Source organism: Thamnophis elegans, chromosome 9 (assembly GCF_009769535.1).
Source record: "Thamnophis elegans isolate rThaEle1 chromosome 9, rThaEle1.pri, whole genome shotgun sequence".
In the NCBI taxonomy this organism is placed as follows: Eukaryota; Metazoa; Chordata; class Lepidosauria; order Squamata; family Colubridae; genus Thamnophis; species Thamnophis elegans.
Window position 1 is genome coordinate 31,103,063 of NC_045549.1, and position 17,199 is coordinate 31,120,261.

The following is a 17,199-nucleotide window of genomic DNA, read 5'->3' on the forward strand; positions in this document are numbered from 1 at the left end:
TTTGTTTCACGTGCAGTGATTCTCAATGACATTTATTCATCCCATTTCCCTCCCTAGCTTGAGTTTTGCACGTTGCACTCCTGATCAAAACAATAGACTGCAAAACGTATAACATCCACATGGCTGAAAGGCAGTGAATTGCAGCCCAATCAACAGGCAGAAAACTTTCCTATTCCAAAATAGCTAGATTGTCATTTCTCACCACATTTCCAATAAAAGTTACATATTAATGCTCTTTTCTCAAGTCAATGAAATGTATATAGAGGGTTCTGAAGTATAAGTGACAATGTACTAGGCATTCTCTCTTGATGAAACTAATGTCAACCACTGCACATATGATGTTATCCTATACCAATTTGCTGTGAACAAATTCATGGAATTCACTCATCCTGTCATCTCAGCTTCTCTCCAGAGGAGCCTGACTTAATTGCGGGAAGACCTGAAGACATCATAAAAGTTTTGCAGTATCCTGGCATCATCTGCTCTCCCAGTTACCATCTGCTATTTGAAATTTCTTGCCCAAACATGTGGACAAACTGTGCATACTTTTTTCACTTCAGGGGGGAAAAAACCTATCACCACCACCTTAATTTACAATTCATCACTATATGGTATGTCAAATAAATCCAAGAAAATCCACTAAGCCTTCTTGGAAGCTTCCTCTATCTGCATCATCTCCTTTCCAGCTTTAATCCAGATTCTACTGGTTTCTACTTTATCAATGAACTCATTTTTCCTATTTGATAACTGAAATTCTCAGAAGGATGTTTCTATTCCTTTCCTTTGCTGGTTCCTTATCTCAAAATTTGTCTTCTAAAATAAATACATAAACCTTGCTCTCTTCATAACATATTGCTTTCCTCCTCTTCTTCCGCGGATGTTTTGAATCCCCTGAGCACCTAGCTAGTAATGGCAGAGGTGAAACAGACTGTTTCCTGCATGCAGGATTTATTATGTTGCCTAACTATTCTTCAGCATTTAGAATGCATTCTCCTTCTAATTTTGAAGGTCAGTAATAACTCCTCCTCCTCCTAACCCACTTGAAATAGTTTTCCCAGATAGAACAAAGATTTAGGATGCTGCAGTAAGATTCAACACAAAGAAACATTTAAAATTAACCCCATTTGGTAAGAAAAAAACCCCCAATGGACTACATCAATACCAAAAGTTCAGCATCTAGAAGGAACAGCATTTTCCCATACTGTTTCTCTATGTTCAATGAAGTCCATTGTTCAGTCACCTTTTTAAATTTCCTTTATTCAGCTTTTCCTCAATATAGAGCCTTTCACAGGTAATAGATAACAGCTCCAACAATTCTCGGTGAGCATGGCAAAGGTATTTAGAAACAGTGCCACTGTAATCCAAGGAGGGACCACAAGGAACACTTCTCAATCCACAACTTCCTACAGCCAATGAAGTGGCCTTCAAAGCCAGCAAAACTCAAAAACCTAGCAAAGATGATTTATTACCTTCTTTATTACCCTGAAAAACCTCTCCAAGAACCGGTAAGTGATGTTTGTGAGTTCCACCTCTTGCTGATTGTCCTTCCTCTCCCAAATCACTAGAACCCTAGATCCAAAGACTCTTTTCCAATAAACTTTTGCATGCCCCTTGGGTCTCTCACCCAACCTTATCCAACCCAACTGGCGCCTACCTTGTTGCTCTCTATCTGGAGCAATCCTTGCCTCTCACCCCTGGAGCAGCAGGACAGGCGAGGGTAGAATCCCTGGCACAGCAGCTCCCCACTGTTGGGGGGCTCTAGGAGCATCAGCCTCCTGTCTCGCTTTTTCAGGCGTCTGGGGAGGCTGCCATTCAAGCACCTTCTCCTCTTGGCAGTGGTCTCGCCAAACTTGGTTTCCCCTTCAAAGAAGCAGAGGACCAGGGCCACCGAGAGCAGCTTCAATGGAAGCATTTTTAGCCCCACCATGCCGCTTGGGAAGACTTCAAGCGCCGGCTGAGGTGATCAATCCCAAGGCAATCCAATGAGGCAAGGCTACTTCCCTTTGGGAAACCTCGGAGTTTGTGGTTTTTATACGGGAGGTGGTGGTCGCTTTCCAAGGCGAACGAGCGAGGCGCGACAGCTGAGGGACGGGCAGCGAACAAAACCCGGCGGGCAACCAGACAGACAGGCGCACGCCCCAGCTGAGCCAAGGGAAGAAGATGCTGAGTTTCGGACACGGGACGTTTGCGCCACTTGACAAGAGCGGCCGCAGGTTTAACCGAGATGCCCAAGCGCCGAGCGTAAACTTCCCTGGGCGGAAGGTTCTCAGCGCTGGCGGGCGAAGCGAAGGAGGCGACGGTCGAGATGGAAGCCGCAAGTCCCTTTGCGGTGTTCCAAACACACGAAGCTGCTGCCGTTCTAAATGGGACAGGCTGCCGGGCGTGATGCCTCCTCTGCTGCTGCCGGCGGGAGCTGGAGCTCACTAAGGCTCTCATGTTTCGCTCCCTCTTTTCTTCTTCTTTTTAAGCAGCGCGCGGGGAGGTGCTGCCACCGCGCGCCCCTACACGTCACCGAGGAAGCGTTTCGCGGGGATGAGACGGAGAGGAGCGTCCGAGCACGCGCGGCGGCGGTGCGAGAGAGCGCGAAGAAGGCGAAGGCGCGGCATGGAGTCGCCGCTGCCGCTAAGGACAGCGCGTGCGTGAGCGAGCGCGCCGAGCTAAGAGACCCGAGAGGGGGGGGAGTTGGGGGAAGAGGAGGGGGGGGAGGGTATGTTCGGCGTCACTTACCAGAGGGCAGGTAGTCTTCGACTTTAAAAAGTTCGTCTAGTGACCTGTCAAAGTTACTACGGCATTGAAAAATGTGACTGGTGGTGACCATTTGAAGGGACCTTGGTGGTCTCTGAGCTTGCTTGTTTGCTTACAGGCTTTTCATTACCCAAACTAGGTAATCTCATCAGCGTTAATATTAACCTGATCTTGCGTAGCTTCTTCCCTGGTAATATTGTACTACTAACTAGAGCATACAAAATCTTTGCTAGACCAATTTTCGAATACAGCTCATCTGTCTGGAACCCGCACTGCAGATCAGACATTAATACAATTGGGAGAGTCCAGAGATATTTCACGAGAGAAGAGTCCTTCACTCCTCTGTTCACAACAGAATACTTTATGCCACTAGACTTGAAATTTTGGGCTTAGACGACTTAGAACTACACCGCCTTCAGTCTGACCTAAGCGTAGTACATAAAATTATCTACTACAATGTCTTACCTGTCAATGACTACTTCAGCTTCAACCACAATACACAAGCACATAATAGATACAAACTCAAAGTAAACCACTCCAAACTTGATTGCAGAAAATAAGGACTTCAACAACAGAGTGGTCAATGCCTGGAATGCACTACCTGTCTCTCTGGTTTCTTCCCCTAACCCCCACAACTTTAGCCAAAGACTGCCTACTGTTGACCTCACCCCATTCCTAAGAGGTCTGTAAGGGGCGTGCATAAACACACCAAAGTGCCTGTCATCCCTGTCCTAAAGTCCCCATTTATTTGTATCCATGTCATGTATCCATAATCATGTTTATATTTATACATGCTTGACAAATAAATAAATAAAATAAAGAGAATATCAAGATCCGCACATTTCAACCTTGAGCAACAAAGATTTTCCTTTATTGGTTATGGCCATTTTTCACAGTTACGACCTTTGCAGCAGCATCCTCATGATCATGTGATCTCCATGATTGTGTGATTAAAATTCAGTTGCTTGGTTCATATTTACGACCCTTGCTGTCATAAATAGTCATTTATGACATGTGAACCTTTTGCAACCTCCTCACAAGCAAATTCAATGGAAAAGTCAGATTCACTTAACAACCGAGTTACTAACTTATCAATTGCAATGATTCACTTAACAACTGTGACAAACGGGGTTGTAAAATGGGGCAAAACTCAATAAATGTTTCACTTAACAGAAATTTTAGGCTCAGTTGTGATTGTAAGTCAAGGACTACCTGTACTACAGTGCACTATGCACTATATTTACAGTCTTGGATTTACAGTATAAGTCATGGAAAGATTGATCACTATTTTTTCTGTGGAATCAAAGTTTAATATTTTGTTTAAAAAGATAATATTTACATTATACATATATGCTATTTGCTCCCTTTTCTGTCTTTTAAAAATATTTTTATATTTCTGTATAAGGCAAAAAGAAAACTAAAATTCTGAAATATTGGATTTTTATTTTTTTAAAAAGCAGTAACCTTGGAGCCAGCACTAAAAAAGTCCTGTCTTTGGTTACTTCCCAGTTATATCAGCTGTTCTCAGCCTGAACTGGGAAATCTGGGAATTACTCCAAAAATGTGAAAGATGTTGTCTTAGATGTTGGGCTAAAGAGCTGTTGCCCCCCTCCTCGAATGGTATGACTGTTGTGTGCTTTTAAATTATGTATTGTTATGTTCGTCTTTTTTATTCCCTCTGTACCCCCTTCCCTGATTTGAATTGTGAGCCGCCCTGAGTCCCCTTCGGGGAAAAGGGCGGCATATAAATGTAATCAAATCAAATCAAATGTTTGGAGAACTGTGAGAAAATCTTCCAAAAATGACGGAGAGTATGTTCTTAGAAGATTAAGACTGAAGTCATCGAGGTCAAATCCCTGCTCAGCTATGATGAGTGATGATCTCTGCCTAATCTACTGTTGTGAAGGAAAAATTGAAAGCAGAGGAAGTACAACATACTATGTGCACTGCATTGAATTTCTTGGAAAACCCCTCAATAAAAATATGTCATATGTTAATCCACATTAAAGATGACATGTGGCATATTCTTCTTAAGAAAATGCATTTTAGTTATATGCAAAACAGTCATTGACATTATTTCTGTCTGACTTAATGATTGTGGGGTTTTTTATAGGCTCGTGGATTGACTTGACATTTTAGAGGCAAATACATCTAATTTGAAGCATGTTCTGATTTCTTAGTCTTGAGATAGTTAGCAAGTAATATATAGTTTGTTATAGTGGAGGCAGAGGAAGAGAAAAGTTGTATCATGAAGTGTTTAAAGTTTATCAGATTTTGCCAAGTTATTCATCCTTTGGCATTCAAATTAATTATTTTCAACATTATCATGTGGAATAATACAATTATTCCTTTGATTGATAATTCCTATTGATTGATAATACAATCAATTTATGTTTTGGAGAAAACATTTTTTAATATAGTCTACAAAGTACAAACTCAGGTGAATGTATTGGAAAAGGGAAAAAATCTAGAAAAAACCATAAATCCATACATATTTAAGTAGTTCCATGGAATTTTGACTCAATCCCTATTCCCCTGCAGGCATAATGAACAGACGAGTTGTTGCTACTAATATAAGTACTTGTTTAAATCATTATAGCATTTGCATCATTGAGATGAAAATGCTATGATTTCATCAGAGTTTATTATCTAAATCTGTAAGCTTAATTCATACACCTGGATGTACATTCAAATAACGTTTTTTAAAAAATGAAAAATCAAAATATTTAAGCTATTTATTTTCAGTCAAAGACCAAAATCAGATATAGACTGACAGACAGACAGACAGACAGACAGACAGATGACAGTCGCCACAAACCTCTTTAGTACTGGTTTCCAATACAAGGAATTAAAAAAGCTAATCTTTTTCAGTCCATCATATGCTACAATCAACATCGTAGAACTAGCAATGCTTGTAGTCATCACTTGAACAACTCCCACCTCAGCCATATGTGTGTGCGCGTGCATGTATGCATATGTATGTACATGAGTGGTGGGTTCCTGACCAGTTTCCTACTGATTTGCTGAGAGAGGGCATTTTGCATGCATGTACATAAAATTCATTTATGCCCAAATAAATGCCCACATGTACATAAAATTCATTATAATAAGCTTACACACAATATAATGCAATTTGCACTTTTGAATGAACATTAGATACATTGAATAAGCTTAGCAATGTCCAAAGACATTAAATTAAGCTCCTTAATTTAATGTAATACTACACCTATTGTATGTGTGATGTATCTCATTTACTTTAGTATGGAGATCAATTTTATACCTAATGGAGCAATCATTTTCACCTTCTTTTGTAATCCACAATTTCTTTTATTTATTATTACAATCAGTGGTTAATAGTAATAGTAAAATAGTAATGGACAGACTAATTTATGAAATACAGTCCTCCCTCCCTCCCTTCCCAAAGATTATTTCCTGATTTTTTTAAAAAAGCACAATCCCTATATATTTCTTTTTAATATGAATACATCATAGAAATATATATATATATATATATATATATATATATATATATATATATATATTTCAGATTTATTACTACATATCATTAATGTAACGTTATATTCCAACCTGTTAGTTCCTTTTTAATAGTCAACATAATCATCCTCAAGTTTTTTTATACCTTGTCTTTGAATTCAAAATATACAATTTATATCATGACAGATCCATAAAAGAACTTTTTCCAAATTATTGAATATAAAGTTTAATATATATGTCATATTTTAGGTTCCACCACAAAATCGCGGAGGACAAAATCGCGGTCGACGAAAGCGCGCATTTGACGTCATCACAGTGCGACGAAAACATCGCGCTGTGATCGAAAAATGTAAAAATAAAGCTAAAACCTTACCCTAACCCCCCCAAACCTAACCCTAAACCTAACCCTAAACCTAACCCTTAACCTAACCCTAAATCTAACCCTAAACCTAACCGTTAACGTAACGCTAAACCTAACGCTAACCCTTAACCTAACGCTAAACCTAACGCTAACACTCTAAACCTAAACCTAACCCTAACCCTTAACCTAACCCTAACCCTAACCCTAAACCTAACCCTTACCTTTATGTGAATCGGCTTGCTTTAATTTTAATTTTATTTCAATTTTTAATTTTTTTCGTCGCGCTGTGATGACGTCACATGCGCGCTTTCGTCGAGCGCGATTTTGTCCTCCGCGCTTTTGACGGGTCACGATATTTTATTGGCTCATGTATTAAGTTTTAGACATTTAAATATTTAAATGGTGATGAACTGGAATCACTGTGTCTATACAGTAGTAGTCTAATATGTGAGGATAAAAAAATACAGTCCTTGTTTTCTACACAAGGCTACAATACTAGTAATAATTGGAATTGTTATTTTTCACATATCCCTCAGGATACTATTCCATTTTTGAAAAAGTAACAAGCTTTGAGTTAATTTGGACTTGTTTTTCCTAAGTGGTGTTCCAGAGATGGTATTCAGCCAGTTCTGACAGGTTCTGGAGAACCGGTAGCTGAAATTTTGAGAATGGGGAGGGAATGGGGATTTTGCAGTATCCTTCTCCTGCTACGCTCACAAAGCCACGCCCACAGAACTGGTAGTAAAAATCTTTTGAATCCCACCACTGTGGTGTTCCACTCCAGTTCCCACTGGAGAGTAAAAGACAATTTAGATCATGAGAGTTTCCCATTTATGATACTTCTTCTTCCTTCACTGATTATTCAGTTTCCAGTCATTATTTCATAGATGACAATACACTGTAATGCATTACATTTGGTATGAGCAATACATATGTTGGTTTTTTCCAGGTGCAAAAGTCCTTGCACAGTAAAAATTAAATGGCCAAATACCAAGAAAGAATAACATGATTTCTTGCCATTTTATGGCAGAAAGAAAAATAAGACGCATCAGTCTTCTTTTAGGCTTCACATCAAAGAGACAAAAAACCAACTATGTATGCATATATGCACACACTGACACATACTCACATGGAAAACTGAATTCTCCCAAAACATATATGGTCACTTCCCTAAGTGGTTTACTCCGCTTATTGCAGCTGTTGTCTGGTCCCCCACCACCACCAATAATACAAATATGTCTCAAAGCATTGAAAGATTAGCCATCCAGTTTCATATGGTAACATCAAAGGCACATGAAAACAAAATATTTATGAGTTGGCACAGACAGATTAAATAACAAGGCATTAAATAAATATGGTCCATAAATTAGAGGGCTAAAAACAAGGGGAAAAAGCAGTAGCAGCCTAGTGGAACAAAATGAGGTCAATATTTTTTTAAAGCATAATGGTATTGATGTTGTTATTGGTGATGCCACTGGGCAGCAGATCAATATTTTAAATAAATGATAAAATATTGCTAATATATTGTGTTTGTTTAACTCACACAATATAGTGTATACTCATCACTTCTCACATATTACTTTTAGTAGGAATATTGGCAAAAAGATATTCGGTACAGTCTTAATTGTAAACACTATTCCATTTTCCATTTACTGCTTCTGTTCACAGAAAGTAATTTGATTCACAGGAAGCTTCACCTTTAAAAATAAATGGGGGGAAATTTAAGCATTTCTGCTTCCTTGAATGTGGAGGACACTGTAACAGGGGCAGTTTTACAGGGGAATTTTACTTGACAATTGTTTTATGTACAAATATTTATATTTAAATACTTATTTTAAAATATTTATTTACAAATATCCAGAAAATCATAGTGAAAACATAAAGGCTAATTAACATGCATCAGATTCCCAAAGAATTGCAGAAAGAGGACATCTGAATTTGAATAAAGTTAAACTCATCTGACTTGAAATGCAACATGAAATTTCTTTTTCCTTCTCTGCCATAGATATATTCCCTTCCCTTCTCTCCCATTCCCTTCCTTTCCCTATGTGGTTTTAATATATTTTAAGTCGCAAGGTAAATCATGGGTACTTTGTTTTTATAGAGCTGAAGCATAAGTTCTTCCCTGCTACAATGTTTCCATAACCCTATAGACCCGTGATGGTGAACCTATGGCATGTGTGCCACAGGTGGCACACGGAGCCATTTGTTAGGGCACACGAGGCATTGCCATGTCAGCTCCAGCACGCATGCGCGCACTGACCAGCTGACTTTGGCCTTCTTTTGAGGTCATTTTTCGCCCTCTGGAGGCTTTCTTGAAGCCTCTGGAGCACAAAAAATCAGCCCTACAGCCATACTGGAAGTTTGGGAGTGGACTTCCAGTTTGGCATAGGATTGTTTTTCGCCCTCTGGAGCCTTCAGGGAAGCCTCCTGAAGGCTCTGGAGGTTGAAAATCAGCCCTACCAACAAACCGGAAGTCACCATTCCTGAACTTCCAGGTTCCCCGTAGGGCTGTTTTTCGCCCTCTGGAGGCTTCAGAGAAGCTCCTGAAGTCCCTGGAGGGCCTCTGGGGGGAGCGGGGGGAGGCTGTTTTCACCCTCCCCAGGCTCCTAGAAAGCCTCTGGAGCCTGGGGAGAGTGAAAAAACCATGCCAAAAAGGGGGGGGCTGGTAGCACACATAGCATTATGGGTGTGGCATGCCCACGCACATCCCCCCTACGCTCCCTCTGCTTTTGGCACGGGAGCCAAAAAAGGTTAGCTGTCACTGCTATAGATCATATGTACAAACATCTAGGAAAGCAAAGGAAAATCACAAGAACAGGTGATAATGGAAGAATTCCCAAAACAAAAGTAGAGTGATCCTCACAGTACCTACTGTGGGCAGTAAGCTTGCCTTCCCAGGATGGATAGTAAGGAGGGGGGCGGGGGGGTTTTCAAAAATTGTTCAAACCTACTCTGTGGGCGTGGCCTCCTTTGTGGGAGTGGCTTGCTGCACATGTGACCAGATGGGAGTGGCTTGCCGCCCATGTGACCGGATGAGAGTGGCTTGCCACCCATGTGACCGGATGGGAGTGGCCAAGACGATGTCACTGAATTCTTTGCCCCAATGGATGAACTACAATAAGATTAAAATAAGTACAAAAACAATAAAAGAGCTACTTACAGATGGAAGATGCCTGTTCTTGCCAGTCTTCAGTATCACGGACTCCAGTGAATGGGCTGCACAAAGAAGAGACACAGAAAGCAAGACTTTAACTGCGTGCACTGCATTGGGATGAAACCAGCACACAAAATAATAGAAATGGAAAATTACTCTCCTTTTTTGCGTCTTCTGCACCACTGCCTCAGCATCTTGCTCCAAAAACCTGCACAAAGGAGAGCCAAACTTTCACTGTAGGAATTGGGTTCCATCTCTCAACAGGTATGCCAACAACACTTATCACCATCAGGTTACTGATGTTTGGAATAATTAGGCGTGTTCTTTGCTCTGAACATATGAGGTTCATTTTTGAGAACCCCCTTTCCGCCTCTGCTGAACTAACAGCAATTGTCCTGACAATGTCTCTAGCTCTTCTGACAGTGTCAGGAATTTTGTAGTTCTCTGGATTTTTCAGCACATTTTCCAAAAAATCCCTGTAGTCGTTCAAATCAATTTCATAATTAAAAACAAATCCAACCAATTCTTCCTCTGCGTCACCCCATGGAATGACTACATCTTTCATGTTCCAGCAACCTGGCTCCAAATAGGTGATAAAGTGTAACTTTTGTGCTGCTGGCAATAGGCTACCTGTTCTTAGATGGTCGCAATCCATCAGCCTTTTCTTTAAATTGGTAATGATGCTTTGCAACAGTTTCTCACGGGGAAGGGCAACAAACGGTTGATTTGGAGATAAATTCATATTTTGGAAGGCTTGTGTTTTAGCAATTCCTCAAGTTCTCTCTCATATTTGCCCTTTTTCTGTAGTAGCACTTCAACAGCACCGATTGTTCACAACACTAACTTTTCGGCCACAATGATATTTGTCGCTCTCCCCTGTAGGGCATCTGACAGGACAGAAATCTCACTTAGGATGTCGATCATCAGGGCCAAATCCTGCCAAAAAATTAAAATTTGAAAACGGGAAGCCATGCCTGGGAACCTTTCATTGCCTTGAAAAAACTGATGTAGCGCTGGATAAGCATGCCACACAGCCATGGTTGCCCTTAAACTACAGGCAGCTCATCTTGGTCCCAAAACTCTGCAAATCTTCACTATTTCGATGCCCAATTGCTCAGAGATTTGGAAGAAGTCATTCTGGCTCTTGCAGGATTTGTGGAAGGTGGTGTGCACTTTATCCAGGAAAATCTTGAAGTGATTGATCTGCTTCACTTCTCTTATTGCATCATCCTGCACAAGTTGCAGGCGGTGGTTCAAGCAGTGTCAGATGATGATGTTTGGGAATTCTTGAGTTATTGTGGCGCTGACTCCAGATTTTCTTCCAAGCATAACGTTGGCGCCATCGGAGCAGAAAGCGATTAAGTTCTTCCGTAGATATTCGGTGGTGAATCCAACTTTGTGCAAGCTTTCCATTCCTGCAGAATATATGGTCTCCGCATCTTGTCTCTGTAATTCCAGAAACTCAACGAAAATGGTAGCTGGGCATTCTGGATCCTCAACTCTAACAAAGACTATCAGTACTGCTCTCATTGAAAGTGTTGAGGCTTCATCAATTATTAGGCACACCTTTCGATTATTTGCAATAATCATTGAAAACACGGTGGTCTTGATCTGTTTTGCAATGAAGTCAACAATTTTCACTGCAGATCTTCGTGAATGCAAGCCAACTCCTACATCCACTCCAAGCATATTCAGCAAATTTTCTTGTGCTTCGATGTCTGAGAATGGATTACATCTCTGCACCAGATCGTAAATGGTGGAAAATATTGTGCAAGTACTGGATAAATGTTTCTCAGTTGACTTATCCAGGGATTTGGTGAAAGCTTCCTGCTCCTGTTGCTTACTGGTCTCCACGCAAATAAGGTGTGCCTTTGACTGAAAATGTTCCCTTAATTTTTTTCTCTGCAATGCTTGTTGTACATCCTTGCTTTTCCCTGCTGGTGACACCTGGAAATATTTCCACTCTTTGGAAACATGAATACCTTTCTCCAAAGCGAACATGGGCTTTGCACAGTACGCACAACCCACCTTCTTGTTGGATACTTCCAGTCCATCAAACTTGTCCTTGAAGTGTTTATATTGCTGCAAATTCCAGCAGTCAGGAAGTTGTGGAACTGCAGTGGAATCGATGGACTTGCTGCTTTCTCCGACCTCAACTGGTGGAAGTGGTCGTGCTGGAGGTGCTGGCAGTGCTGGTGCAGCTGGTGGTGCTGGTGCAGCTGGTGGTGCTGGTGCGTCTGGTGGTGCTGGTGCGTCTGGTGGTGCTGGTGCGGCTGGCGGTGCTGGTGCGGCTGGTGGTGCTAGTGTGGCTGGCGGTGCTGGTGCGGCTGGTGCAGCTGGTGGTGCTGGTGCGGCTGGCGGTGCTGGTGCGGCTGGTGACTGCTTTGGATCAGCTGATTCCTCAACTCTTGGTTTTTTGGAGAAGAAAGCGGTCATACTCTGTTGCCTCTTCTTCATTGTGCTATGTAGATCTAACTGCTGCCAAAGAAATAAAACAATATTGGACTCAATTGTGGTTGTAAGCTGAGGACTCTGTAGGTAACAAGAAGGGACCTCTGCTTTCCACCAACAATGTACAGTCTTTTCAGGAAGGATGAGAAACAGGAAAGATATAAACAAACAGGAAAGATATAGTCTTTCATCCAAGAAGATAGTTCAAGAATGAATGTCATATTCCCAGAGCAATACAGATTTCCTTTTTCTGAAATTTAGTTCTCAATTCCAAACGACAGGAATATATGAATTCATATGAAATTATGAATTAGTACTTAGGTTGGTCCAAAAAGCTATTCAGAAGTTAGTGGTTAGAAGCAATGTAAAGGAAGATATGGAATTAAATCCAGAAATATTTTGTTGGCTATTTTAAAGGGAGTATAATATATATATTTAATTTTACACATGTTAGCAGCTGCTGGAATTGTGTTTGCACAACAGTGGAAAAACAGAGATATGTAAATGAGTAAATATTACAATGTGCAGGAATAAATAAATTGACAATTAAAATCAAGAAGGCTTCGAATACTTTTTCACGTGGGATTGGTTTTAGCTATTGCCAACTAATGGAAACAGGAATTAGAAAGCCAAAAGTATGAAAGAAAACACCAATTATGTAAGGAAAGGTCCCTAAAATGTATAAGGAAATACTACTAGATCATTATTAATGCGTAGATAACTGTGGGACATTACACACACACACACACAAACTATGATGGAAAACACCAAAAAGTAAGAATCCCCCCCCCCCCAAAAGACTGCAAATGAAACCAGTTTTTTTTTCCTAAGCCTAAGGACAGGAGACAAAGACAAAGACACTGGAATAAAAACCATCAAGGCATTGTGTGCAATTATAAAGGACAGGCACTCACAGAACCATCAACCACCTCAGAATTACCTAAACAACGAGGGTGAGTTACAATGGCATTGAAAAAAGTGACTGATGACCATTTTTCACACTTAGCGACCATTTTTCACACTTAGCAACCGTTGCAGCAACTTATGGTCACGTGATCAAAATTTTGATGTTTGGCAACAGATTCGTATTTATGATGGTTTCAGTGTCCTGGGGTCATGTAATCACCTTTTGTGACCTTTTGACAAAATATAATTTTTTTAATCAAGCCCCCCCCTTCCCGGTCAATGGTGTCCCTCTTTACCAATCTGAAACTCTGGCCACCCTATGTAACCATTATTTCAAAGCACAAACAATAATTTATACTGTAACTATTTTAAGATACAGTACCCAGACATAGTATACTGTAACCATTATTCCAATGCACAAGCAATAATTTATACTGCAACCATTTCAAACTATTCCACACACAATAACTTAAAATGAAACCATTAATAATATTCCATACAAAATAAATTACAATAAAACTATTATAAAAAATTCTATGCACAATACATTTCAAAGTATTTATTACAGAATATTTTAAAATGGTTTATTTTAATTTATTTTGGATAGAATCTTTTTTAAAATAGTCTAAGACAATTTAAAAAAGATTCTATCCAAAATAAATTAAAGTAAACCATTTTAAAATATTCTACACTCAATACTTTTATGTAAAACTATTTTAAAAAATTCTATGCATTAAATAAAATATTATTTTAAAATACATTAAAATAATAAAAAAAAAACCCGGGTCACTTACCAGCAGCAGGGAGAATCAGCAGCACTCCGATGCGATGGATGGATCCTCATTGCGATGGCAGGCAGCAGGAACAGGTAAGACACTGGACTGGAGGGACAAGGCTAAGGTCACTTAGGTTGCCTGGCAGGCTTAGCCAGCCAGGTGAGGCTAGAGAGGGGGGCTTCCCTTGCGAAAGCTAGGCTGCTGCCGCCCCCCCCCCCACCCAAAGGCGGCCGTGTGTCGTACGTGAGGCCGCGGCTTTCACAAGGCCTTCCCTTGCGAAAGCTAGGCCGCCGCTGCCCCCCCACCCGAAGGCGACTGCGTGTCATATGTCAGGCCGTGGCTTTCGCGAGGGAAGGCCTCCAGGCCTTCCCTCGTGAAAGCTGGGCCGCTACCGCCGCTACCGCCGCTACCGCCGCTACTGCCCCCCAGCTTCCTACCGCCATTACCACCACTTCCACCACTACCGCCCCTCCACCCGGCTTCCTACCACTGCTACCGCCCCTGGCTTCCTACCGCCGCTACTGACGCTACCAGCCCCCACCAGGCTTCCTACCACCGCTACCGTCGCTGCCGCCCACCCGAAGTCCCGCCGCTAGTGTCCCGAGTCCCGCCGCCGGGTCTTGGTTGCTTACCTGTGGAGAAGGCGAAGGGAAGGTGAACTGAACGGGGTGAAGCGTGAAATGAGGCGTCTCGGCAACAAATCTTTTTGAAAAGACTCTTTGAGAGAAAGATTCTTTTCAAAAGAGGAATGTTAGCCCTTGGCACCACACTTTTAAATGAGGCCAGCCTGCTCAATGATTGGCTGGACTACAGCCAATCAGTGAGCGGCAGGCTGGGCTTAGTGCGGATGGGTGGGGGAGCGAGCAAGCGAGCGAGCTGCGACATGCCGGCAAAAGGGCGCTTTGCAGCGACAGGGGCCAGAACTGGTACCAGCGTTCCAGGAAGTTAATTACTTCTGGGTTCACCGATGATCCGGTTCGTGCAAACCGGGGCGAACCGGGAGGAACCCACCCCTGGGGGGGAGGAATGATTAGTCAGATCTTACAATGGCCATAGTCCAGAGTAAGCCCCAGCCCAGTTCCATTACTATCCCATTGCAATCTGAACTGGTATTTCTGAACCTGGCTTAAGAAACATAACCCAGCAGAACAGAAACAAGCAGTGTGGAATGACCCAGTTAAACTAAATACTAGGAAAGGAAGAAAGAAAGCCAAAAAAGTCTGTAGCTTTATAGCAGGTGTAAGAAAGTGTGTACATGCCTGCTAAAGAATTGCTCTGCAGAAAAATGAAAGGAGAGAAGGATATTGAAAGTGGAGTGGAGAAAATTTCCAGAGAAACATAGCTGCATCAGATCCACCCTAATATGGGAAAGGAGGCAATGGTCAAATGGGTGTTGAAGTTCAAATATGGTAAGTTTCCTGGAACAGAAAATACAGTAGTGATATGCTTTGTTCCTAGAAAGAGACTAAGTCAGGAGACAAAGGAGGAAAGCTGTATAAAAAGGTGACAGATAAAAGTTTCTTTATAACACAAAACTTTAGATGGAATTGATTTGTGCACATCCTGATTGAGATATGTACCATTCCTGAATTCACAGCATTAGGTAACACACGCGGGACTGTTTGCAACTGAAATTTATTTTATGTATTTATTACAGTGGCTTCAATGCCATTTCAGTCACCTAAATCTAAGCTTGCAAAAATAAACATCACTATTACAATGCCAGCTGCCAGATACAACTGTCTATTCATTTCTCAAATTGAAATGCTGTCTGGAAAAGCCAGATCCTTGATCATCTAAATTGTGAGTGCTGATATTATTTACACAGGGTGAATTATTCCAACAAGCAATGAACACCATGCTTCACAGGGAATAGCAATTTTCTTTTTTTAATATATATATTTTCAACATTCAACATTCCTTCTCTGTCAAGATGCCCTGAGCAGGCAAACTCTAGTTGACATGGTCTCTTAGATACTAAGGCATGCTGAATTGCACTCAGCAACCAATTAGCAAGCTATTCTTTCCCATCAGCATGATGGAATGTACTTTGACAATATTGATGGTTCTCATTATATTTATTTATTTGTATCCTGCCTTTTATTTATACAAATAACTCAAGGCAGCAAACATATCCAACACAGCTTCCTCCTTCTATGTTCCATTAACAAGTGGGCTGCATTCTGTACCGGTTGGGTAGTGTCCAAGGACAGCCCATGTAAATCAAGAGTACTGTGACCAAGACATGGAAAAGTCATGAGTGACTCTTACCAGTGTTTTATTCCAGACTAATGAACCAGCTAAAACTGCATGAAAATCTTCCTAGCCTTAATTTCCATCTATTCTTTTCCATCTGTGGGAACCATGAACGTATTAAAATGCCCAAGTTGAGAACCAGCTAAAGTTTATGGTGTGCTGAATTTGGTTAGCCTAGGACCCAGAAGACATGCTATCTTTGGTGGACTGAGAGAATGAAAAATTCACACCTTTCAACCTTGAAAATATAGTACAATGATAATGATTACCTTCTTTCTTTATTATTAATGATTTAGGAGTCAGATGTTTTGTATCTTATTCAAACTTTTTCTTCTACATGCAAATTGAAGGCCTTCAAAATGCAATACAGAATATTGATATGAAGATTAGCTGTAATGCAAGAAATACACTTAGAAATTAGTGTTTCTTAGTTTCACCTTTAGTTGAGAAACTATTTTAGTAGTTAATTGGCTAAAAAAATATTATTTATTGCCTGTTACTTTTTACTACATGCCTTTTTTTCAAATGGTGTCCCAGAAATGCTTTCATGTGTCACTAAAAGCTCTCACTGTCAGGCAAAAAACATACAAAACACAACATAATAAAAGTTGGAAAGAGAAGGGTGGGGAAGCAAGATTGACACTCCAGCAAAATCAAAGAAAGCTAGAGTTACTGTATATATTGACATAGGCATGTATAAAACATGGTTAAAAATAAAAAAAACCAAGATGAACTGAGTCACCTAAGTTTCTCTGGAGTATGCCACAAATGCATATAAATGTGTAAATTACTTCCCTCTTTACATTACATAATTTTTACTAAATTACACAATTATTTGACTAATAATCTTTATATGAAGTTTATGTGTCTCTCTTGAGGTTATGGAAGCATTTTGTTCATTAGCAAGAAAAGTTATTGGTGTAATTTATTATAATTAAATAATTATCCCTGTGTTTAGAAAATGGTTTATGTTGGCTACACCCATTCTCCTGTGTGGCATCCTTTTTGAGCAATTTAAAAAAGGAATGCAGCATTGACCTTTCCCCAATTCA

At 40.7% G+C, this 17,199-nt stretch overlaps 1 protein-coding gene across 1 annotated transcript in view; it reads right to left on the reverse strand.

Moving 5' to 3' along the window:
* HHIP (hedgehog interacting protein) overlaps positions 1 to 1,927 on the reverse strand; it is a 91,513-nt gene extending 89,586 nt beyond the window's left edge. The window contains exon 1 of the mRNA XM_032224535.1: positions 1,655 to 1,927. Coding sequence (XP_032080426.1) covers positions 1,655 to 1,927 — 273 coding nt within the window. The remainder of the gene's footprint in view (positions 1 to 1,654) is intronic.
* Positions 1,928 to 17,199: the final 15,272 nt, after the last annotated feature.